This window comes from Aptenodytes patagonicus, chromosome 3 (assembly GCF_965638725.1).
Source record: "Aptenodytes patagonicus chromosome 3, bAptPat1.pri.cur, whole genome shotgun sequence".
In the NCBI taxonomy this organism is placed as follows: Eukaryota; Metazoa; Chordata; class Aves; order Sphenisciformes; family Spheniscidae; genus Aptenodytes; species Aptenodytes patagonicus.
This window is the reverse complement of record NC_134951.1, coordinates 60,458,562-60,484,308: the sequence shown is the minus strand read 5'-3', so window position 1 is coordinate 60,484,308 and position 25,747 is coordinate 60,458,562. Positions and strand designations below refer to the sequence as shown.

The following is a 25,747-nucleotide window of genomic DNA, read 5'->3' as shown; positions in this document are numbered from 1 at the left end:
TTTCTGTCGGGAAAGGATAACTTACCTTTAGAACATTCCTAGATCCATGAAGGAATAAAGTAGGAACCTGAAACAAAAATATCATGGTTGTCCTCTATTTTCCCTTACACCCAGGGGGCATCCAAGCTGTTCATGTGACTTACCTCACGTTTTTTAGTGTAACATTCCTAGCAGCTCTCTCCTTGGTTTACATCTGAGTTACAAGATGATGCAGTCAAACATACTCCTGGATCTTTCCTGGCCAGTTATGCTTGCACTTGCATGAGTATAGTTACATACAGGAGAAGCAGAGAACACTAGCCTGCATAACAAGGTGCATCTTTGAGGATATACCCTGGCTAAATGTAACCCTGGTGGATAGATCTCTCTGGCTGAAACAAAAACATCCTCCTTGGCTTATGCCATCCAACTCTTGGCTTCAATTGAAGTCCAGATTAAGAAAAAGTATGTCTGGATCGTAGCTTGCTATTTAGACATTTGTAGGCATTTATTTGTTCATGCTCACTAAATAACATCTACTGACACAGAAAAAAAAGTTAAATCTAGGAAGCAAGATGCCCAACAGCATACCACTCTATTCTAGTTCTAAGAGTTAGTTAGGATTTGTCTCATAACCACTTCTACAGCTCCAGTTACTCTGGAATAATATTATCTAGAGTAGGGTCTCTATGGTATTATATTAACCAAAGGTTCCAAAAGTATAGCTCTTGATGTGACAGAAAAATGGGTAAAGGTCCTTCTTGGTTATACACACTAGATAAACGGCCTTCTTAATATCACCATCTTGTGCACACATTTAACCACAAGAAGAGGAAGAAGTGGTCTGTGCAATTATAAATTCATACATCTTCACATTAAGTACTAGACTGCTCTATGAAAAAAGAAATCTGAGAAACTACCATGACAAGTGCGTGTTTTCCTGTGCTGCACAGAGAATGTATATGCTATGTCTAATTAGTGATGTTGACCAATTTAAAGCTGATTTATGGTCTGCTGCAAAATCTCATACCAGGAGACTGCTTGATGGCAGTACCAATGTACATAGCTCTATCATACGAAAAAAGCACTTTGTGCTAGGCAAACACACACATTCTGAAAAAATGCATTAAGTATTTACAGGATGGAGGTTTGTGGTCCATTAAGTCACTTTCATGCTGTCCTTATAGTATGCCCCTAAACAGAGGTGGGTTTAAGGGGTTAAGAAGGAAAAGGAAACTTGGCACAGGGAGATACCTAATACTGGCACCGCATCAACAACATAACTGCACTCCAGTCTCAGCAAATGTGGGTTTTGCAGATTTCAGTTTGCAAATTGTGACAGCAGATGGTTGAAACCTGCCCCCATACAAATCCCATGCCTGAAATGGCATTGCCTACGTTTATACACCCTGAGAAAAGAGACTTGGATTTCCAAAGAACTGAGTAACTTCTATTCCCCCATACTGGGATGCCTGTTACAGAGGGTACAGGACACTTGAACAACAGCAATCTGGCCACTGTTACATAGCCAATAAACTTTTATTTAGATGTGGAAGGAAAACACGTTTACAAGAAGAAGGATCTAGGGAGATTTATTGCTCCCCTGAAATTCAGAGAAGTCCCACAGGCTCCTTGTCAGCATGTCAGTGCTTGAGCGAAAGGATGAGCAGGTTCTTTAAATCACAGGCTAAAGTCAGTATCAGCATAAATTGCATGGAGACTTCATCTCCATGTTGCTTCCCGATTGATACAATCTGTGTATGAGGAGTAATCCAAATATTGGATTGCACATATTTGGCAGGTCTTGCACCCCTCTTCACAGACAATGGTTTTGTCGTAACTCACAATGAAGTTACTGTAATACTGCTCAAACAGTGTGCTGTGTGGCACAGACAACTGCTTGGCCATTTCATATAGGCTTTCTGGCTTCAAGTCTTCAATGCCGTAAGCTTTAGTCAGGATGTATTCTAATTTCCAGTTTGATTCATTTTTCTTGTTGGCGTCTCTGAGGTCCAAGTAAAACTGCCAAAGATCCTACAGTTAAAAAAAAAAGAAAGAAAAAATAGGCACGCCTGTATTGCTTTCTTCCCTGCTTCATTAAGTCTCTAGAGTGATATATTGATTAGGAAGCTGTCACTCCTCATTATTCACAACTGAATAGAAGGTCACGTCCTACCCCAAGAGCTGGGCTTACACCCAAAGCTGGTACTTGCAGTGCGGTAATGGTGGGGGGGTGGGGAGGAGAGGAAAAAGGAGCCACAAAAGGCAGCAGCGGCAGTGTTAGAGGTCTTTCCTGTCCAAACTGTAAACCAAACTCCACTATGCTCATGTCTGCTTTAGGAGTGGAGCAAAAGGGTGAGAACCAGAAGTTTCTTTTCTGCGGGCACTGCTTGAGGGGCAGAATGGACAGAAAAAGAACGGCCCAGGGAGAATTTAAGGGAAAGGGAGAGATGGAGATGCAGGAGTGAAATCTGCACGAGAAAGGAGCAGCCTGTATTAGCATAAGTCTCCAAAGAGAAACCCCAGTCCCAGTCAAGCTGCAGGATGCATTGCCACTGAACTCAGCAAGGTCAAGATTTTACCCTGAATTAGAGACAATATCTGAGTCATTCAGAGCCAAAATAATTATACAGGATTCACTTAACCTCCAAGAATCATATGAGACTACAGAATAGAAGATTTCTACTTTTTTCCTTCTAAATTTATCTATAATTTCCTATAAAAAGTATAAACTCTATATAGGAAGATGCATGATTATGAGAGACATCACATGGTTAAAAGTGCTTTTCTTCATCTGCTCTTCTACACCCTTTAGAAGCATTTCATGGACTGCATCCCAAAGCTCAGGCTACCACCAGCAAACAACATTGGTAGGTAAACAAGCCCAGGATTTAGGTGAACCTTCTTCACCATTGCAGAGCTCCCTGCAAATAGTTTTAGGATTCTGCCCAGAAAATTTCCGACTGTCTTTGATTCTACGTGGTAAAAATATTTCATAGAGAACAGGAAGTACTGGGTAGTCCTGCAGGCACAGAAAGACTGACCAAGTTCTCTTTCAGATTTCCCTTTCTTTGCCCAGGAAGAAAAGTAAGAGTAAGCACCAAAGTTCCACCAATAGCCATAATACGACAAAGGCTGACATCTCGCTGTAATTTTTAAGGACACTGTATTTAAAGTCTTAAACAATGCTTTAAAATCTTTACTTACCAGCAAGCTATAATCAAGAAGATCATATTGATACAATCTGACGCCAGGGTTATTGGACTCCATTTGCCATACATTCTTCACTGGGGTTACAGCAGGTGCCACAAACAAGGAATTTACTGGCTTTTCTGCAGGAAGAGGGAAGGTGTGGAAACAGTTTCCTTTCGATCATTTCTTTCTCAGACAAATGTTTTTGTAGAGAATCAACACAGCAAGAACCAGAGTGACTGGCTTAGGTACATAAGCTTTTTTTCCCACTGGATTAGCTGTATCACTGTGAACTCCTCCTATACTTCCACTGGATAGACCAAAATCTGTGTAAAATACCACACTACACATTCCAGTGTGCACCAGTTAAGTTTGTCTATACTAGAGGCTTCCCACCAATTCAGCTACCTGTGCAAAATGGTCTTGCCTATATGTAAGGTCTCTGTATTTTGCATATTTCTACTGAAGAAATATTCAAAACTTTTAGTTGCTGTCTCCATGCTATATTTTACATGTTGCTTTATGTATTTTTTGCTTTATGTATTTATGATGTTATTAGGAACACCAGGGTATCATCACCTGACCCCGACTTCACTCATCTAGACTAGCCCAGCACCTAGTATGTGAACGCCTATCTTTACAGCAACTGAAACAATGAGGATGTACACGGGTTTTAATTAGACAGAATATGCAGGTAAGTATATTGAGAGGTTCTCTGTGGAACAAAAAAGAAGCCCTAACTATTCCTTACTCTGACAACTTCACAGCAGTGAAATCACAAGGTCAGTCTCCACATATGAGTAGAAGCTTTGAAAGCTTGGAAATCAGTAGATTCTTCTGGAGAAGATAAAACTGAGCTCTGTATCTCAGCACACTCATGTTGGCTACAGTATTACATTTATCTTGAATTCTCTGGAATTTTGTCAAGAGGAAAATGGCATGAATAGAAGACAGCCTAAAACTGTACAGATAAGCACAAACTGTATTTAGCTATATGCAATTTCACTGTTTAAATTTTGTCAAAAGATGCAAAATTATTAAAATAATTTGGAAGCAGTTACTTGCACATGCAAACTATAATGACAAGACACCAAGATCAGCCTGTCCTCAGTGAAATTTGCAGTAGAGGTGATGATTTCATGCCCAGATGAGACAAGGTACAAAAATACGTAGGTATAAGAATGCCTTGAATACCATTTAAAAAAAAAAAAGCGCCAGTTCTTTCACTAGGGCTGGATTCCTTTTTACTGGAGATCAATTCCATGACAATGGCATGTAAAAAGGTAAATTATTTAGAATACTGTTACCCCAGTCAGCATTTTGGCATTGCTTTTATGAGTTCACACAAAACATAGATAAAGAGCCAATTAATATTTGGGTATTTTACATAAACCAAAGCAATAGACCTCTCACATACCTGTTCTATGGTACAGACACAAATACTTAACCAGTTACTTGTTAGAGATCTTCTGTTAGAGGTGTTAGAGTGCTCCATACGGCCATGCCCATGCTTAAACTAAGGGATTTCAAAGCAGTAAACAAAATTTTCAAACCTGGGTGCTTTTCTTGAACGGAAATTAGCTGATCTAAGAGATGCAACAGGCAGAGACTTTCTTTCCCCTGCCTCCTGCTTACCCTTATCTTAATTAACTTTGAAGCAGCAGGGAACTCAGCAGAGAGGCACAGTAATGATGCAGGAAACACAAGAACATAGAGCATGTCTAGTTGGCCTGAGAACATTCCCTCTGACACATTACACAATAGCAACTGGCTAGTACAATTTGCCCGTGTCACTGAGAGAGTGGAGAGGAAAGACTAGAAATTCTTGTCTAGGCATAAGCATTCATTAAAAAAATATAGGGAGTTTGGGGAGTCTCTTCTGACTTCAACAAAAAAAGACAGTCTGCCTTGCAAGGTTCTCTTTGGAAAAAAAACTGGGAGTGTGTGAGGCTTGAACTCTTGTAGATAAATAGCAGTATTTCCCAATTCCCTTTTTCAATGATTTATAACAGAAGCTGACTAGTAAGAACATGCAAGAAAGTATTAATTTGCTTTTAATCAAGAAGAAAAAGATGAAGGATTCAACAAGCATCATTACCTTCTTCATCCAGGAGGACCATGATACTATCTCTATGTGTGTGTCCAAAAAACTGCCCCGCAATAACACTACTGTGTTTGCGAAAAATCTTTACCAGTCTCTCATTGTAATACTCCCTGATAGCTGTAGTATTCCTTGCATATGGCAAGTATCCTATTGGTACGTGTCCTATTATATATACCTAAGGAATTAGATACAGAAAGCACAATTAGTACCTTCATTTGAAACTTACACTTTTATCTGTAACTTTGCATTATTATGAAATTGTGGTAACCATTTCTATCTCAGAAATGGCATTCTGAAAGCTATAAATCACGACAGTTTTGTTATACAAAATACAAACAGTAAGAATGTTTAAATTCACAATGAGAAAAAATGAGTAATTTTTTTAAGTGAATTCAGTATACTCTTGGGAAAAAAGTTCCGATAAATTTATGTGTGATTTTAGGCCAAAGGAAAATTTGATCAATTCTTTCTAATGAAAAAATAAGTTACTAGGGCAAGACTTATGATTTGGCATCTCAAGGGGACAGTAAGAAAAACTATGTTAGAGTATTACAGAGCCTGCATAGTCAGAGAGTCACCAGAAACATGGAAGAACTGGTTAAAACCCCTCTGTCTGAGGTTGAGACTTGGTTCCAACTGCACACACCAACTAATATGCTGCAGGGTTTTATGAGGAAGGGAAATCTCTCCTTTCTCCCGACTGTAAGATAATATTTTTAAAATTACAACACCGTAGCAAAATGTAAATATGTTTCAAATTAAACACTTTTTCTGGTCAGATGATGACCCAATCCCCGCACCAATCAATCAAACATGAGCCAACAATTTATAACCTCACTTCAAAACCTGAGCATTGTAAGACAATTTATTATAACACTCAAATCATAGCAATTGCTGCAGCTTGGCTATGTTTTGTGGTTGACAAACTCCTTTCTAATTTCTATTTCTGATACTTGTAGTTACATAAAAATGTAAATGAAATATGGTAGCTTTTGTCTCAGGCCAAGGGTGCACATTTTAAAATTAAAGGCTATGAGTAAAAAGAGTCAAGAAACAAAAGTGAAAGTATTACATATTCTCATCCTGGCTTCTACAGTATCTTACATTGTAGGAAAGAAAAGGTATTTTACTGTATAATTTGAGAAACTGCATTCAACTATTTTATTAATTGTTGTAGTATAATGTGCATATTCAAGGAAGAATTATTTAAAAAAATGAAATTTTGATTTTGCAGTATCTTTGGCAGCATTAATATTCTTCTAGAATCATGTTTATATTTTCATTGTTGTTTTTTTTTTTAAAATCTTTTCAACATTTAAACAAATAATGCTGACAGGTTCTGTTCACAGCCCCTACCTTTTCCTTCTTTTGTGAAGAGGTTTCTAATATTCCCTCCAGCCAGGCAAACTGGTTGGCTGGGTCAGTGATATTCACAGTTACACTGTTGGGACTGTAATATAAATTTGTGTTCAGACTGATTATCCTGAGTGGTTGAGAGCTATCACTGGATTCAAACAGCTGTGTGTAGAAGCCACCTGTGAAAATAAGACCAACATCATCTGAAAAATGAAAGGCTTCAAAGCACAACTTCAGAATGAAAGTACAGCACTGACAAAATACCCAGCCTTACTCTCTCTACTAAAACAGAGTATGGCATGTTTATTCAAGCCATGCATCACCTTATCACAACAGAACATCTTAAGAATCTGTTTTTAGCAACATTTTAGTAGGAGAAGTTGACACTGATTTTTTTATGAATTCTTGCCTGTAATTGCCTTTGTGTTTATTTGTCAGTTTTCAGACGCAATTATCCAACTGACACACAAGAAGTGCCCTGTAACATTTCTTCCACACTAAGAGATGCAGTAATTGTTAAAAAGTCCACATTTCTTGAAATACTGCAAACATATAAGTTCCTCCAGGAAGAACTGTTTGAGTTTAGTAGCCTTGTACTTTGAGAGTCATTTAACTTCAGACTGGAGTATGATGAAAAGTAAAGATCACATTTTTCAATCCAAGCTCCTAAAACTCTGCATGGCATACAGAGCTTCTTCAATGGGTGCAATTTCGTAGTTCATGGACTTCAGTGGAGCCATGGCAACAGAGCTATACCAATACACCTTAACTTAAGGTCTGCCCCTTTGAGTTTTATTTTTCCTATTAGAGTTTCTACTTCCACTCTTACCCAGAGTTCCTTCTCATTCAGGACACAAAAACACAAATTAAACTTCCAAATCCCTAACGTTTGAGTGGATTGGAAATTGGGTTGAACTTTTCAGTCCTTCACTAAAAAGAAAAATCATAATTAGGATATCAATATTCTCCCAGTTTAGTAAGTTGGACGCAAATATGATGGTTGCAATTAACAGTATAATCACCAAAACTATGTGCTATCATAACGTGAACAAATATGTGCCTATTCAATATGCTCTGAAATACATATAGTATCGAAACAGAAACAACATTTCATCAGTTTTTTACAACCAAATCTAAGTCTTCTTGTGCATCATACGCCTCGATCTAAAAAGTATTATGAGGTCTTGAAGGCAATAAGATATTTCACATGCATTGGTACAAAGCCAATAATACTGTACAGGTTACAAGAAGCAATAATTATTGCATCAGAAGAGAATAAATGTACCATGAAGATAAGCATTGCTATTCAAAAAGACAAATAACTTCTTCCAGGAGAAGCATTACAGATAATCCATTGTGCTGATTCATCCTACGAGACTTAGCTAAACAAATGGGACAAATCTATAGAAACATTAGTTCTCTAAGCCCTAGCTTTACAATGCATTACTGGCATATTTTACCTTTTCTGAAGGTATTGATTGCTTCATCAGTTAGCCAAGGTTTCCAGAAATCTGCTACAGCATTGTAAACTTCACTGGTAGTTACAGGAAGCTGATCCTGTGAGAGAGCAGAACCTGCCTAAGTCTTAGCATTGACACACAGACAAAAAAATCACTGAATTATCCCACCTGACCCCTCGCGTAACACGTAAGTACATCCAGTCATCAACAGGAGGAACTCAAGAAAGGGAAAAAAACTTCTGAACATCCAGTATTGCTGATCAGGAACAAATGCCTGAACTTAGTCAGAACTGACTGCGTGGCCTTGTTAATGCATTGATAAACTACTGCCAGAAATCTTTCAAGCCTTAGGAGTACAGCAGAGGGGAAAACCGTACATTCTACAAAATTAATAAATATATAACCTGAAGATTCAAACTCTAAAAATAAAGTACCTTGGAGGAAAAGCTTGAACATACGCTGCTTTTATAGAAGGTGAATTTTTCAAGCAACTCGGGGTTCCTAGCAGCTCCCCAAAACTCTACTACGGCCCTCAGAAACATTCTGGTGAAATTCACAAATATTTCCCTGATACCCTGTAGTTCTAGTAACAAAGCATTTAAAATGTAAAAGAAAAGTTCTGTCAATGTTTTCTCCCACCGGCTCTAATTAGGACTGTAGCACTCTTCAGTCTGAGTCGAGCAATGCCCAAGCGCCACAGCCTGGTAAGAGCCATGCTCTCATCTAACCCTGACAGAAGATCCCAGCCTGTCCTTGCCTTTCCTAAAATATCTGCTTGGATTCTCGGTGCTAGAAGCAGCAAACAGAGGTCAAAAAATAGGAACAGTACTACAGTGCATGTTTTCTTAAACATAAAATTTGACCCTTCTAAGATCTCTGAAACTAAACCTACGTTATTAGAGGCTTAGGCACTAAGTCCCTGTCTAGGACTAGTGCAATCAGAAGTCTGTTGAGACATTTGTTGCTTGCAGTGCACAGATACGAGTTATTAAGAAAGCTTTGAGCCATACCAGTTCAGCCAGAGCTAACAGTCACTAACAGACATAGCAAAACCTGATCTCAGATAAGAGGCCATGTTATGGACCGAAGGCGGTCTGGACACAGGCAAGTCAGCGCTCTGTGAACTCGTGGATTAGACAGCAGTTCGGGAACTTGTTTTAAGCAGGGGCAAGGATGCGAAACATGTAAGACTATGCAGAAAGACCGAGGTCACAATATACGATCTGAAAGGTACCCCAATGCTTGATTAACCTGAGTAGTATTTTTAATAGGCTCTGCAAGAAAAATCACCCAAGACCATTAAATTGTTCAGACGGACGGGTCACAACACAATAGAGAACAGTAAAATCCTTTGGTGCGTGGTGAGCATGCAGCTTTCACACTTGCTCTGGAACAGCCTACAGTGTGTGGCTTGCTCCACATCACTTCCAGTCTACGGGACATTTGCCAAGCATGTCCATATGAAAAACAGAAATGTCATCAACGGCAAAAAAAAAAAAATCCAACAACCTGAAATGACCCCATAGTGGGGAATTTCTGATCCCATGGTCTTTTTCAAACAGTAACGGAAAAGTATGTCAGTTCTGCACATTGGTGAAGCCTGCCCTGTGTGGTTTTGTGCAGAGAGAACTACAACAGTTATTCCAATCAGCAGCCTGCTTCAGAATACTATTTGCTGCCCGTCTGCCCCTCCTGACCATCTTTTTTCTATCTTCAGATGTAGTTTCACAAACAAAACTTGTATTTGTTGGAAAAGTCACTACATTCTTTGTTTACCATGTTATTGTATACAGGTTTTTTCTTCTGTATCAAAGGAGACTGCCGAATGACAACTATTCTCTGTTAAGACTTTTTAATAAACAAAACAAAATGAAAACAAAACACTGAGTGAGACTTCAGTTAAGGTGTTATTTATCAAAATACTTTACCAGTGGTTTCTGGTGAACCAACCTGGCCCCCTGTCAGTGCATATGACAAGCTGAAGCTATACTACCAGAGTAAGAACACAAGAGACTGAAGTCCCAGCTTGTTTTATGCACTCGCATTTCCAAGATATGTTTAGCTCTTATTTTGTCTCTCACTAACTCCAGCAATGATACAGGCAATGATACAATCACCTGCTACACCAAGATATACCCTGATAGGCTTCATGATTAACACAGAAAGCTGGAATAAAAGTCTTTGGGGGTGTGAAGGGGTATTACTGAATTCCCATTAGGCATTTCAAACAAAGTATTTTAGTTGACCTGCTCCACATCCCTTCCGATCCCCTCAGATCCAATGACAGAATTTGCTTCTCAGTCCTGTGTGCTGCCAGATCAATCCACAATATGCTTTAAAGGACACATGAAGCAACTGTTTACTTTTGAGCTATGCCAAGAACAATATTCGCAGAACACTGAAAGTAAAAAAGCACTTTCCTCAGCTGCAATGGCGCACATATCCAGTAAATCATCAATGCGAACATTTCTAAGTGTCCAATAAGGAGAGAAAAAAAAGACATTATTTTTAATAATAGTGGCAGAACTATGGGAACATTACAAAAATTCTGCCATTAGTCTGATAAAAAAAATCCAGTGATGTCAGCAGACAGATTTCCAGTAGGTCTTTCAGTAGGCCTTGAATCCTACCACGCGCTCACAGATCCATTAAGGGTGTCATTTCTGTTAGATTAAGTTATTGTACACACGTGCATGACTTACACAGCAAGAAAAAAAAATAAGTGTGTACTCACTATGATGAGACCTACTGGTTCTAAGCCATGAGGAACGATTAGCAGTAAATCTGCATGACCTCAGGCAACGTACAGATTTTACCTGACATCAACGTTTGCTTGGCTAACTTAACACACAGAGAGAGATGTACTTTCTGTTCTTGATTGGAACTATTTATAATTTTAAATGCTAATTGGAGAATTGTAGAATACTGTTTCCAGAATAATAGTTACACAAGTTTAACTCTTATTTTTCACACCTGCTTTCTGAGGGGTTAGGAACACACTCGATATGATACATAAACAAATTTCTGACTTGTTTTACCTGTGGCCAGTAGTCATGATTGCCCAAGGCTGGGAAAACCTGAAGATCTGGAAAGAAATTACGAATTGTAGAACTCATATTGCCAATGATGCTAATGACCAACTTTGTGGAGAGTTCTTTTACAGGAACATGAGGAGGGCTATCTCTGAAAAAGGAAAAGGCTTTATTAACAAAGGTTTATTAGCAACATAAAGAAAGGCAAAAAATTCTGCAAACACATCTACGTTCTAGCATGTAATACTACTATAGACTCTTTAATTAAAATCATAGAATTGCCTGAAAGGCTCTCTGCAAAGGCTTTTTTTTAAAAAAAACAAACAAGTAGACTAATGTTTAATTCTATGATTCACATTTATCACAACTGAGATTCCTGAGAAATTAAATTAATTCAACTCCATCATTTTGAGCAGTTTGGGTTAGGTATCTTTCATCATCTGCACAACCTTGTAAGTTTATTTTTCCCCGTTTAACAACATCCTGTTGAAAATGTAGTACAATAAGGTAAGTGAAATAAATTAATCACTTGTCTTTACATATTCGTATTTCCTAACACCCTTCCCCCAGCAAAATTAAGTGACACAACATATATAACCTTTCCAGCAAAAAGACCCCGTCATTGATAAACAAACTAGTTCTCACAACACTCAAAAGATACTAATCTCTTTGATAAATTATCCATTGATGTATAGCATAAAAAATTATGTGATGGCAGAATGGAGAATTTTGCTGTGGCAGAAGCGTAAATTAATGCTATCTTTTATGAATACCTAGAAAGTAACAGGGCATGGTACTAACTCATATGCCTCCCTTTCACACTTCTTTCTCCAGTCCCACTGCTAAGGCACACAAAGCCTCACAGATAACACCTGTGTGAGAGAGAGAGTATTATTATGCCCATTTTCTAATAAGGAAGATCAGCACAGAAAAGGTAAACGTTTTACTCAACAGGGGACTGCACACATCCAAAATACTGCAATGAGGGACCGTGAAACCACATTTTCTTTAGAAGCACATGCAGCTATGAGTAATGAAGAGAGAGACAGCATCTACGACACTGTTATCCTCCCCCCGCTAGCCCCTGATCTTGAATTCATACAGGCACCGAACCTGAATGGTAACTGTATACACTTTAAAAAAAAATACATAAGCTATAGTATTGCTTGATTCTAGTTACCTCTTTCAGAGCCAAATAAAATATAGTTAAAGAGTATCTTCTAAAAAGGGATGCACTTTAGATTTCATGACCTTAAGACCTACAAAATCCAATACCTCCCATAATAATTCATTCCAGTCAGTTATTCCTCTGACCTTTCTTTTTGCTTTTTCCACTTCCCACCCTCCCCGCGCCATTTCTATTAACTTGCACTAATACAGTCATGTGGTAAATGTCCCAATGAACAGTCCAACAATATCCAGAAATGATTACAGAGATCGAAATCTGTTCCTGAGGCCTCATATTCTCACTCAGTCTTCCACTTATTAGCCATTCGGACAACTAAAGGGACTATTTAAAAGTAGCATTTGTGAGATACTAAACTCAGATCTGTTGGTGCAAATATAAACTTGTGAATTACCGCACTATATGGTTATCCAGCTGATAAAAGCTTTAACTGCAGAGTGACTTGAACACTTACCCCGTCCAAATCATGAACGAAACCTGCTGTTTTGAATCCTTCATGAATGCAAATGCTGACAAAATAAGTTGATATGGAGAATCACACAAAAAGTCTCCAAAAGGGCCTGGGTTGGAGGCATTGGCTCCTTTGGAAGAAGAACAAACTTTGGTGCGATCAGGGGTAATGTGGTAAGTCGGATCTAAATGTAGGTCAGATACATGCCAGAACTGCCCTGTTTTCAGAAAAAAAAGATTAAAGAAAATGCATTATTTGCATTTGAACTGGATATACATGGGTAATGCCAAGTTTGCTCCAGTTTGTGTACTGCTATTCCTCTTTCAATTTTTGAAAAGGAGAATAAATTTAACAAATTGTTGATTAGCCCGTCTGGTAAGTGTGGGCGAGTTCTGCATCCGGACAAGAGTCCTTCACGTAGTCTGCTTAGAAAAACTGAAAACAGAAGCAGAGGCATAGGTTTAAGCTATTCAGCAGAAAAAAAATGCAGGTTGGTAGGGACTGGAAAATGAGCTCCTTTTCATAAATAGCAATCTGGAAACTGGAGAGTAGAGGAGGCGATAGAAGGACTTCTCCACTCCACCACCTGTAAAGAGAGGGAGTTGCATTTTAATTATTTTTCCAGACCTTCCCTGGCTGGAAGCTACTCTAAGAGATCACAGACTAGAAAGAAAGGCAAGAAACAGCATGTGTGCAAAAATTTCAAAGCTCTTTTTCTCCCCAGCAGCCGCCGTAGCAAAGAGACTGAGCTTGACACCAGAGAAAGGTGTGTCAGCCTTATCTACTCACTACTTTCCACTCTGACACATTCTCAGCCTCTGATACTTAGCACTGCACAGGAAAAGGAGCTGAGAGTATAGAAATATGGTGAACAAAATGAATTAAGCTTGTCTTAGACTACTAGCCTTCAAGTTTCATGGAAAATAAGAGTTATTTCTTTCTGTCAGTTTCAAAGCAGTTGGGAAAGGCACACGTGTATCTGGGGTAGCGGTTGTGAAACCAGGACAGATATAAATTGATTTTTCCGGAGGTCACACACTCACTCCATGGCAGAGCAGGCACCACGCGACTGGACCCCGTGGAGTTTTATTTCAGGAAGCAAAGACCAGCAGAGATCTTCGAAATCTGCAACACTGCGACTCCCAACAAGGGAGTCTCCAACAGGAGACAGAGAAACACCTGAACACCGCTGCGTCGTCTGAGATGCGTGTAAGTCACAGGGACTGAAAATCCCGTGGAAACCATTTTGGAGCACTCAGCTGCGTGCGCTGCCGTACCACGGATCACACCGGGCAGAGCACGTGTGTGTTTGCTGACGGCACAGAAACCAAATTCAACGTTTGCAGTGCGTGCCTCAGGACGCCGCACCAAAGGCAGGGCAGGGCTCACCTTATCTGCCACCGCCCGGAGCGCCAGCCTACCCTGGCTAACTAAATATAAACCCCACTTAACCCCCCCACACCTGAACAGCAACGATTTACTTATCTAAAAGTCACATGAAGTTGAAGGCAACTGGGACAAGGAATACCACTGCAGCAGTCTACGTGAGGGCAACGGCGAGAAGGGGAGGGAAAGGAGGCGCAAGAGGGGAGCACGTACCCCCGGCCTCCCCCGCCGCCGGGCCCCCGCCCTGGCAGCACGGAGAGGCGGACGGCACCCCCCGGCCGGGCCTCCCTCAGCCGGCGAGGCACCGCGGGCCACGGCTGCCGCCCGGGGCCAGGCCGCCCCTCACCCGCCTCCCCCGTCCTCCACGGGCGGCCCCAGCCGAGCTCCTGCCCGCCGTCACCTTGCGCGGGGGCGCCCCCGCTCAGCCGCTGCCCCCCGGCGGACTCACCCACAGCGTAGCGGGGCTGCGGGCCGGCCGGCGCCGCCTCCAGCGCGGAGCAGAGCAGCGCCAGGCCGAGGGCCAAGCGGGCGGCGCGTCCCCCCCGCAGCTCCATGTTGGCTGTGCCGGGAGCGCCCTGCCCGCCGACGGCTGCTCATGTGACCGCCCCGGCGCGGAGGAAAGGGGCGAGCTCGGGACGGCTTGTGCAAGCCCCGACCCTTCGCTGCCTCCCCGGGGCTGCCGGAAGCCGCTAGCGCGCCCCGCCCGCACGACCGGGGGCCAAAAGCCGCCCCTGGCCGGGGCCCCCCGCTCGCTGCTGAGCGGCAGCGCCTGAAGGTGGCGGCGAGGGCAGCTGCTGTCGCCTCAGCCGGCCGTGCCGGGGGTCGGGGTGACCTTCAGGAGGTGCTACCCCCGTGTCAGCACTGAGACGCTGAGGACCAGCCAGCCTGGCCGCGGGCAAGGCTAAATTCACGGCACCGGCAGATTTGAGGCAGCCTCGAAGGAAGGTGAGGCGGGCAGCGGGAAGACGGGAGCGCCTTTCCCGCTCGGCCGGTGGCCTGTGGCCTGTGGCGCCCGGCGGGCCTGTCCTTTCGAGCCCTGGGCTCCCAGCGAGGGGTTACGGCTCTCCGAAGCGCCTGGGACCTGTGGCTGAAAATCGTTCCCCCCAGAGCCAACCGTGGCCCCGCCGGTGCTACCGACCGACAGAGCTGGGGCGTGAAACGCCTCTGGCGGCCAGCGCTGCTGCCCGCCGTCGTGCCGTGCCGTGCCGTGCCGGCAGCCCTGGGGCACAGCCTAACCCTGCCCCGAGCAGGCTGCGCTCGGACGCCAGACAGGAGTTTCAAGCATCTTTTGGAAGGCAGGTTTCTTACGGTATACATGTAAAAATGGATCCTGGTTACTTAGCACGCTTTAAAATTAGAAAAGCTGATGAAATATGACATCAGGTACACCTTTAATACAGCTTAAGGAAAATGCTGAGGTGTATTGTAAATACGAGTCTCCATTGCTAAGGCGGAGCTGCTGTTTATGGCTGAAGTCAAGAGTAGCTTCCGCTGAGGGAAGAGGACTTGGTGTCAGTTTTAGGAGCAGACCAGAATAATGATGTCATGGGTCCCATAGCTGCTCACTGTGCTGTTCCGTTCAGATCTGCTTTCCAGGGCTTCGCAAAGCCGTTTTACCAGCAGCTGGAAGTCCCATTTTCCTCGGCATTTTCCTCGCTTTTCCACTGTGCCGCAGGCACTTCGCAGGTACCACTTCTCCACTTTTCTCTCCCTTATTTAATTTGACATTAATATCATTCATCTTTAGAATAGCAAAAGATTTCACCAATAAGCTTCGTGATGGTTTCATGTGACTTACAGAACCTATGTATGTAGGGAAAAGCAGCCTTTGTTTGAAAGTGACTGTAGTGTAAAACAATTACTGTTCAGGGTTTATTTGTAAACCAAGCCTTAAAATTCTGTCTCAATTCCTTTCCTCATATTTAATAAAAACCTTATTTTTTTAATTCATGACCCCACGAATCACTTGTTGTGAAGATGAATGCCAGTACTGGGGACCCAAGTCTGTTTTCCCCAGTGAAAAACTTCAGCTCCTAGATTTTAAAAACTTACCAATAGCCACTAAAGAAAACGTATTTATAATAGTTCATAATTAAGGAGTCCTTCTTCTAGATGTATAGTGGTCCCCACAAGAGAAAACGGACTTGGATGTTCCTTTCAGGCAGCTTCTTTGTGAAAAATTAAAGCTAGTAACATTAAATTTTGTATTTGTCTTGGTTAGGTGCCATGGTTCTGTGTGAACTTTTATGAGGTGAGTGAGATGAGCTACCCATGTTATGCTAGTTATTCAGGGAAGCAAGAAGTCACTTCCCATAATACCATGTAGCAGATCTGAAGGATGGCACAGTGCAGTATTAGGCACGGGACGTTGGGCAGGATGCCCCTCCTGCACAGCCCTCTGCAGCCACACACCCCTCCAAGTACTGACCAGCTAAAGCTACAGCTCAGCTCAGCCTTTGTTTGAAAGGCTGTAGGTAGCTACACCTCCATGTGGTCCACTGAGTCAGTGTGTCAGAAAACCATCTCCTCCATGCTGCCAGCAACCTGTTTTAATTTTCCTAATAATCTGAAGTGTAAGGCAGTTTTTCCCACCCAGTCCTTAGGGAATATTCTTCAGGAATAAGGTTTCGATTTATCTCCTTTAAGCAGCATTTTTTTTTTTAACATTTCTCACAGTGCAAATTGTTACCTCCTGTACATATTAGCTACGAAACTACAGCTCAGGGAGGGGAATCTCAGAAGGTTTGTCTTGTACCATTTTCCTTCCACCCTTGTGGAGACTTGACGAAAGATAAGCATTGTACTTTAGGTTCCCCCAGTCCTGCCCTTTATCATGTTGGTCCTTTCCTCCCATTCTGTGAAACACTCCAATCTTTGCACTTTGATTTACTTCCATCTTCTGTATATTAGCAAAAAAACCCACCAAAACAAATGAAAAACTCCCATAACTATTAAAACCAAAACTACAGGATTCCCCCTGACATCAAAGGCTGTCTATCTGTTGACCTTAGCATGCACTGGGTAACAAGTGCCCAGTGAAGAGAGGAGCTGAAACTGGCTTGAGACAGACAATTTTTCATTTCCCATATACTCTCACTCATCACACAGAGAGGCTGCTGCAGCATTATGTACCATGTGCTTTTCTGCTGTTTAACTCAGAAAAAGGAACTTTCGACAACTCCCTCCAAAACACTGGAATATTAGCCAATTAAATGAAAAAGAAGCACAGGTTTAAAAAACTTTTTAATTTGTTCGATCTGCATTCCAAAACAATTCAAATATGTTCCATTTATTGTAAAAAAAGAGAGGCAAGTGTTTCAGAAATTTAATGCCAAGTTTAACCTGTTTCACTATACAGCACAAGCTTGCCAATTTGATGGCGTAAAGTTTTTTTTAAAAAACACCCCCCCAAAACTCTTTATTAACCTTTCATGCCAGAAATGTGCATTTTAGCTACGTTCGATTATGGACGGTACATTAATCCATCCAGCAGAAGTAACATCTGGACAGAGGTCAGGTAAACTCTACGCTTTCTCATAGTGGCGAACAGCAACCACATCACCAAAGGTGAGAGTCTGCAAGTCCAAGGAAAAGACAGACACGTTAGAGGCTGGACCGTTTTCTGTAATGACTTAACATACTAAGAAGTCCATGCTAGAGCAAGGTTGTTTCACATTAAGTCATTTATATCTAGTTGGTCTAGATTATTGATACTTTAAATGAACAAGAGGCAAAACCTCAAAGTTATGGATCCCATAATAAGCATAACTTTCTCCTCGCTACTTTCAAACCCAAGAAGCACATAACACACATGTACAAGGCAACTAAAGTGAGACTAGAAATGACTGTTCAATTTTTCTAATTTCATGAATGTAATTTCTTAGATATAGCATTGTTTTAATACAGATTTAACGCTTATTTTCCCAAAGCTGACCACATTGCAAAATATGCAATCTAAAATCCAAGTCCTTAATACCCATATTCTATCCTATTATGCATGGGCATGTACTTACGGAGAACCTTGTATTAGAAGAAATGCATTCTGTGCACTTACGTAGCTAGAACTACCAAATATTTTAGTTACTGCAGTTGTGCAGAACACTAACTACAGTGTGTGAGCCTTGAAGGTGTTTCCTGAAGTGGAACAGGGCATCTCACCGTGTTCAAATCCCAAAGGAAAAGGTTTTCTGTATATGCATATAGCCGTTTCCAAAAACAAAGCATGTATTTTCCCTTGAATCGCTTGTCATGTTGTGCTGCACTGACGGTATGCTTTAAGGTTTTAATTATTTGGAAGTCTCCATCCATACAGATACTCTCTGAAGTATTTAGAAAACAAGCTAACTGGTTTTCTGCAACAGCCAAGTCACGTAGATGAGTATAGCTGAAGAGGTTTTATTTTTGAAAGTTACAGCTCTGTGCCAAAAATAAGCATGAGAAGTGCCACCCTGGACATTAGATACAGTAACTTGCACCATTTATTCACCCCATACTCTGCTCTTGAAAAGTCAGGAAAAGAATGTGAATTTAGAACAAGACTTTTCTTCACACAATTGCTGTTTATCGTAGTTTTTAACAAGATAGGAGGAATAAACCCTTTATTATTAAATATGAAAATGCTATTACCTCCTGCAATATTGTGATTTTATTTTCCTAGGGAAATACTTGTTCTGTGTAATTAAATGTTATTTATGCATGCATATATAAAACAAGGTTTTAAAGAAATCTAAATTAGCACTGGCAACAGATCATTGCCTATATAATCAAGAACTTTGTACCTTTTCCAGCTCACCGAGACTTTTTTTTTCTTGGGCATTTACACAAACTCTAGAAAGAACGTATACACTCTGGAAATCCACTGGCTGGCCTGCCTAAAACCATTAGCCATTTTTCAGTTGTCAGTAAAACAAGACACAAAACAAAAAAAAATTTGAAAATCTCTACTAGCTTTCCCCACCAATTAATTTAAGGTTTTGTGTATAAGTAGCGCTATCTGTTCATGAAGCTTGAGATAAATGTAAGTGAGGAGCGTTAGCGGTGTACGTCGTGCTCAGTGAGCTTTATACTTACCATTACCATTTTACCATCCTTTATTTCTCTCACAAAGTTTGTCTCCTTGCCGTCCCACTTCTGTACGTGCACTAGCTTGTTTCCATCCAGGGTCACAACTGACTGTGAGATACCAAGAAACACAAAGACATTCATTTATTTGGGGTATTTGGGATTCTGCTCACACATGCAGCATGCACTATTCTATTGAATTCTCCTCAATGGATGGATGTGGATCTAGAATGATAAAGTAGTCCCAGCCGTTTGAAACCCATGCCCATGAATCATCCTCGTTCTAAGCATGAACTCCATGCAATACTTGTTTGAGTCAGAGGATGAAAAAAAGTTGTTTCCTTTGAGTTCCAGTCTCGAAAGAACCACTGTTTCAGATGTGCTTTGGAATAACGTTTACGTTAAGCCCCCAAAGATGCAGGGAAGAAGGCATTTCCCCATTTCGACTGGAAAAAGTTATGCCAAATGATATTTGGATTGAAAGAAAAGCGGGCGGCTAACACAAGTGTTTGACACTGGAAGGTAGGCAGGGGACTGGCGACACAATGCATTGCTCCAGACAAGACAAGGCGTCAGCCGGCAAGTAAGATGCAATCTTGCGGTTTTTTCCTGTCCTTCACAGTGCTACAACTGGCAGTAGCAGAGGTTACTTTTTTTTTTCCTTTGACCCTACCAAAGATACACCCTCGGGGGCAGAGAGGAAGAAGAGAAAGAAGAAGCCACTGCAGCCCGAGAGTTCACTTACTTTGCAGTTTCTGTCATCGGGGGTAGTTTCATCAAATTCCTCTCCAAGTTTAAAGCTGATTTCTGTGTTTTTGAAAGTGCTCTGAGTCCTGATCACTACTTTGTCCCCCTCGCTGCTGATAATCACAGTGGGTTTAGTCACATTCCCCACCTGCCGTGTTGCAAACCCCACTCCTGGACCACCAAGGGAACAGAGAAATCCATCAGACATTCGGGTTTTTTGGGTTTTTTTACACCTTTTCTGCCACACATCGAGGTACAGAAATCTCTTCCCCCGCTCTACAGCTTTAAGCTATCACAGTGAAATGCTACTTTCTGCTTCGCTTGTGCCCTTACACCCGAAGTACCCACAGGTACTCCCCCCACACAGATGTAGCTCTGTATCCTCCCTTACCTCCGAGCACCCCGACAAGGAACCTAATTCAGCAGCACGGCATGCCCACGCAGCGCCGCGGAACGGTGACGATCGCTTCTGCTGCTCCGGATTGCAGTTCCTTATCGCTCCAGCATAATGATTTCTTTTTTGTTTGTTTGTTTCCAGTTTATCTGCAGGCAGCATTTGCCCTTCTTTCATGCGCTTTCCCTAACCCGGGGGCACGTCCCGGAGCCTCTCCCCGGCAGGACGGCTCTCACGCAAGCACACCCCGCCCCCCCCCGGCCGAATGACCCGCATCAACTTAACTCTATTGATAGAGGCGCAGCCGCCCGAACCTCCCCCGCCGCTGCGAATGCTTTACCTACACCCCTGGCAGGGGGGGCGCTTTTTAAATTTTAATATTTGGGGGGGTGGGGGTGGGGTGTGTAATGCAAAATTCCAGGTCCCCTAAACGTGCCGCTGCCGCCCGGCCGTACCTACCCAGCGCCTTCATGTACTCGTCGAAGTTCTGGCTGTCCACCAGCTTCCAGGTGGCGCAGAAAGCCTCGACCATGGCGGCCGGCTGCGGGTGCCGATAGCGGTGCCGGGGGGTGGCGGGGAGCGCCGCTGCCGCCGCGCCGCCCCGCATTTAAAGCCGGCGCCCGGCGGGGGGCCGGGAGGCGGGGGGCGGCCGCGGTCCGCCCCCGCCGGCCGGGCCGGCCGCGGCGGGCCGGCGCCTCCCCGCTCCGCCGGGGGAGGGCGCTCCCCGCCGCCGCCGGGGAAGGGGCGCGGGGCGCCCCCGGCCAGGGCCGCCCCGCAGGCCGGGGCACACAGTGGGGCGTGGAGGGGGGAAGCGAGAGGGCTGCCTCCGGCTGCGGCACGGCAGCGTGTGCGGCACCGCTCCTCACCCGAGCCGCCCCGGGGGCTCCCACCGTCCGCCCGCGTTGTTGTCCCTGTTAAAGTAACACGGGCAGAAAGAGAAGCGGGCACCAAACGTGAAATACTCTACCGAATGAAAACACAGGATCGCAACGCTACTGCAGAACAGCTTCTCTAAAAGCTTTCCCGTGAAGATTTTCAAGCCGGGTTTGGTATTGGCCAAGTACAGACCCCGCTCCCCCACCATCACATGGTGTCTGCATGGATGCTGTCTGAAACTGGCATTTGCTATCGCTGGCTGGAAACAGCATCTTGCCTCCACAACTGGCAGCGTTTGGAAACCAAGAATGAAGAAAGAAGGAAAAGAGCTTAAAACTGTTTCATCTAATACGATTTTTTTCTGCTAGAGAGGGAATGTTTTCCTTTTTCTAGTCGTTCTTTGAAATTCATTGAAGGCACTAGGTCTCTGGAGTGTTTTTCAGAAAGCAGCCTGTCTCTATGGGACAAGCCACCGCATCGGCTTTTCCAGACCTACGGCTTGGATGGATTCCAGAGTCGTGAATCCAGCTCTTCAGCTCTCGTAACAAAACTCGGGGACTAAGTGAAAGAGACTTTCTGTGATTTAGGAGCAAAACCTCAACAACTTTCTACCTGGTCCAGCCATACAAAATAGAAATAATTATGATTATTTTCCTAATATTTTTAAATTAGTTTTTGACTGTCATTTGCATTTCTTTCAGGCTCTTGTAGTATGGCACATTCTTTGGGTGTAGGGCAAGTGATGCTTCTGATGGGATTTTAATTTAATTTGCCACTTTTTCACTTGTCCTCAGAAAGAATTAACCCCTCCCTGAATTAACCCCAGGAATATAATCCTAGTTCCTTTTACCACACAACACAATTTTCATTAGTCTTAATAACATAAGGGTATGAACTAGTGCATCTATTTCTCTTTAACCTTCCGTTCACCTACTCTGAAGTACAGAGAGACTCAAAGTGCCCTCCTGCTGCTCCTCAGTTTATGTCTGACTTCCTCTTCTGGCCTCCACTTGGGAGACTTTTCAGCTAGCGCTCAGAAAGCCAGGGAGAGCGGGAGCATCACTTGAAACAGCAGACTGCCAATTGCTGTTAATGAGGCTGAAAGGAACCACGTCCCGTTTTTTTGTCAGAGTTGAATAATGCTGTGTCTCCAGAGTTTGCACAGAATACCAGCCTTACCGGTGCGCCTCATACGGATGTCCACTAACGTAATGTCTGTAGTCAGTCAAACCCTCTGTAACAAATGAGGAATATGCTTTGTGATTGGCACTGTCATGGCATGGGGCACACAGGGTTGATGTTGTGCATGGGTATCATCCGTGACTCCAGTTCAGTTTGGGAATTGTGTTTCCTCAGTACAGTAACATTATCAAGTATTTAGTAGTGTTCACCACCCGTAGCCAAACTCTGCAGCCATGGTCTCAGAGAGCTTCATCGCTGGCACCCAGCCAGGCTGCTGACATGCAAGCACATGCAAACTGACCTTGCCACTCACCTACTTCATCTGAGGTGCATCATATTAGGTCCTAAATGATTTTACCAATATCCCTATGAACTGACAGTGTCTCCTCTCCCAGTACTGACAAGATGGGGTTATCTGCTCATACAGATTCTGTTTGCAGAAGCCCCGGAGCCTCTGCTGATACTTCTGGTGCAGATGTGTGCACAGAGCCCTGGGAGAGCTCCTTGCTCTCTCTGCTCGCCGGGGCTCGTTGTGCAGAACCAGCCTCACGGATTTTGTGTGATATAAAACTCCTGAAAGTGATTCAGTGCCACTGCTGGTAGCTGGACTCCTCAAGGACACTTCTGCCTTGCACCTTCTTCCAAACGGCGCTGCAACCTGGCCCTTGGGAGGTAGCCACTTCAGGATCTTTCATAATTTAAGCAATCATACCTACACTGATGGCTCAGTTCTACCAGGATTTCTCAACATACTTAGCTAAGACAAGTACCTAGTCTTAAGAAAAATATATTCTTTAACACTTTGCACCATGCTTCGGATGTAAAACAGGGTCTGCTAACATGTTCACATTCCTTCTGCTGCTTAGATATATTGCCAGAGTCATCACACCAGGTTTTATGACGGTGAGATCCCACCTGACTGTGTTAGTGATGATTTGGGAGCAGGATAAATCAACAGTAGGAAACGTTACATTATTGACACCTTGTGGGGTGACAAGCCACAGCCAAAAATGTTTTCCATGGCATCTTATGCCCTGTTTATAACCCCATTTGCTTATGGATCCTTATGTGAGAGTTGTGTTAATGTCAACAGCTAGTACAAGTCATCCTGATCTATGCAAATGCTTTGCTACGGCTGGAACGGAGGCAGCAGTGTGAAATACACTGACCTGGTGTGCATTTTAGGTTGCTGCACAAGGGATGAGCTTGGAGTTTCTCTTACGCTGTCAGCGGAGTTTGAAGGTTTTAACAGACTGTGTACTCCCCTGTAAAAAGCCTGTGTGACGAAAGATGTCTCTGGAGATTCCTCCCTGAACACCCAGGGACTCGCTCTCATTTACACGAAACCCTTTGTACCACCTGAGCGGTCTAAGTAGGCACATTTGCATTCTCTGTGCAAGGCCTGCTTTAAAGATGAAAATGCTGTGGCAAGACATCCCTGTGTAATACGTAATCCTTGCTTCCAAAGGCCATCCAGGGTGAATGTGGGACTGCTCTAACCTTCGGCCTTTGAATGCAGGACACAAAAACTGCTTTTGGCTACCTTTCCCCCCTGTTATATCCCTGCTTCGCATGCCCTCAGGCATTCAGAGAATGAGGTGCTCAGCCTCATTCAGCCTTCATTCAGTCCTTGAAAAAAAAATTCACTTGTTCAGAAAAAATAAAAGGGTGCCACAGGATGGCCACCAGGCTCCTGTGGTAGAAAAGTCTGACCAAGGGGTTCTCTCATGTGTGGATTCCTCATAATCAATGTCAGGAACTGCTGAGCATCTAATCACTGCAGCCAGTCACTAAAGGCTTAGTACTCTGGTTATGGAAATGTAGTGAAATTGGTGCAGCTGATGTTTGAAGTCAGGTTTATCTATCCTTCTGCTGTGTCCCTCTGTGGATCTAACACAGGAGGGGCACTCTTGCTACGCCAGTTCAGTTAAACCTATCCTTTCACCATCCTTGCGGTACAATAGCCAGGAATAGTGCATTACTCTGTAGAGTTTGATCAGTAGTTAAGGGGATACAATGTTACAAGACCTTCAGATAATTTAGTGATGACTGCATTATTCAAACATTTCTGTGGTCGCGGCAACAAAGACCCTGGCACTGCAGAGCATCTTGTACCCATGTGTGCAGCAAAGGGCAGCAGTCACACCAGGGCCTAACTCCCCTGGTACGAAAGCAGATGTAGGCACTCAAAGGCCATTTAGGTATTGAATCTCATTGAAAGCCAACATGATTCAGGGTCCCAACTCACTTAGGCATTTTGGTAATCTCTTAGCATTCTGAAACATATAGGGGGCTGCTTTTGAATTAAGGAAATTGAAAATAATGTGTAGCTGAAAGTAAGAGATTTCCTCCATTTATGGACAGCAGACTAGGGTATTCTCAGCACATTTTAACCTTGTTTGAAGCCCTGCTGTGAATCTCTGCAGCTTTGATCTCACTGTAATACAGAAATGACCAGATTTTAGTAGCTATTGTGTCAGATGGGATGATGTTGCTTCAGGGCTGAGCGTGATTTGATTTTTGGTGCTGCAGAAAAACCTAATGTCAAAGAGGGCAGTAGAACGTCCTTAACTAAAATTATCTCATGCGTCCTCTAGCTGCCTGAGATTTGCTGATCCCCCTAATAAAAATAAACTATCTCAGTGCTGTCGGTGAGTCACAGAAAATCACTGGGTTTACTCTATTGATGGGCAGCTCTTTAGAAATCCCAGTTTAAACAAAAGAGATAAATGCCTTATGGAGAAGATGCCCAATTATGCAGCTGCACAAGCAAGTGGTCACAGAATGGCCCCAGGTACAAAGCAGCTGTATGAGTCCAGTCTTATGCTGCGTAAATGCCATGGGAAGGGCTTTGCTGGAACTGTGGACCAGATGACAGGCAAGGTGCAAGGTAATGCAGGCAGGAGCAGGAAAGACGTGTTTATACCGTGTCCCTTCTAAGAGCACAGCATACATAGGCAAAGCTTAGGAGCATGTTCAGCAGGCTTTCTGCCACTGTAAAAGCTCAACCAAAATAATGCCAGGACAGGCTAACATTAGAGCACAAGTCATGTTAAGGTCTAATTCTGGTGTCTCTTGCTAATTGGTGAAAACGAAGTGGTCTGTGATCATGCATTTCATTCTTGTAGACTCTCTCTTAGGTTACAAATTGGTGTGACATGAGATTAGGAGAGTCCTGGAAAGTAAATACCTGCTAATACCTCATTATGAACTATTAGACATTTATTCGGATTTGTTTAAGCTGAGAGGACAGCTGGTCTACAACGGTTTAAAGAAGGAAGCAAATACTACTAAATATCTCCAGGGTCTTCTTTGCTTCTTAAAGGCATTTGGTTAAAGGG

At 43.0% G+C, this 25,747-nt stretch overlaps 2 protein-coding genes across 4 annotated transcripts; both read right to left on the bottom strand.

The window, feature by feature from the left end:
* Positions 1–1,499: 1,499 nt before the first annotated feature.
* Positions 1,500–14,837, bottom strand: SMPDL3A (sphingomyelin phosphodiesterase acid like 3A). Of its 3 annotated transcripts, none has more exons than XM_076333505.1 (8): positions 14,595–14,837; positions 12,764–12,977; positions 11,130–11,274; positions 8,092–8,188; positions 6,632–6,810; positions 5,270–5,450; positions 3,187–3,311; positions 1,500–2,013 (listed from the first exon to the last, which is right to left on the bottom strand). In XM_076333505.1, exons 1-8 carry the CDS (start codon positions 14,698–14,700, stop codon positions 1,702–1,704), a joined length of 1,359 nt encoding a protein of 452 aa, XP_076189620.1. In that variant the 5' UTR covers positions 14,701–14,837; the 3' UTR covers positions 1,500–1,701. The 3 variants fall into 3 exon arrangements, with proteins under 3 accessions (XP_076189620.1, XP_076189621.1, XP_076189622.1); XM_076333506.1 differs by lacking the exon at positions 14,595–14,837 and adding an exon at positions 11,897–11,995 and having other exon boundaries at positions 12,764–12,851; XM_076333507.1 differs by lacking the exon at positions 14,595–14,837 and adding an exon at positions 11,925–11,995 and having other exon boundaries at positions 12,764–12,851.
* Positions 14,838–17,371: 2,534 nt separating this feature from the next.
* On the bottom strand, positions 17,372–20,945 carry FABP7 (fatty acid binding protein 7). The gene is made up of 4 exons (XM_076333503.1): positions 20,808–20,945; positions 19,953–20,125; positions 19,217–19,318; positions 17,372–17,721 (listed from the first exon to the last, which is right to left on the bottom strand). The coding sequence occupies exons 1-4, from the start codon at positions 20,878–20,880 to the stop codon at positions 17,671–17,673; spliced, it is 399 nt and encodes a 132-aa protein (XP_076189618.1). The 5' UTR covers positions 20,881–20,945; the 3' UTR covers positions 17,372–17,670.
* Between the last annotated feature and the right edge of the window lie 4,802 nt (positions 20,946–25,747).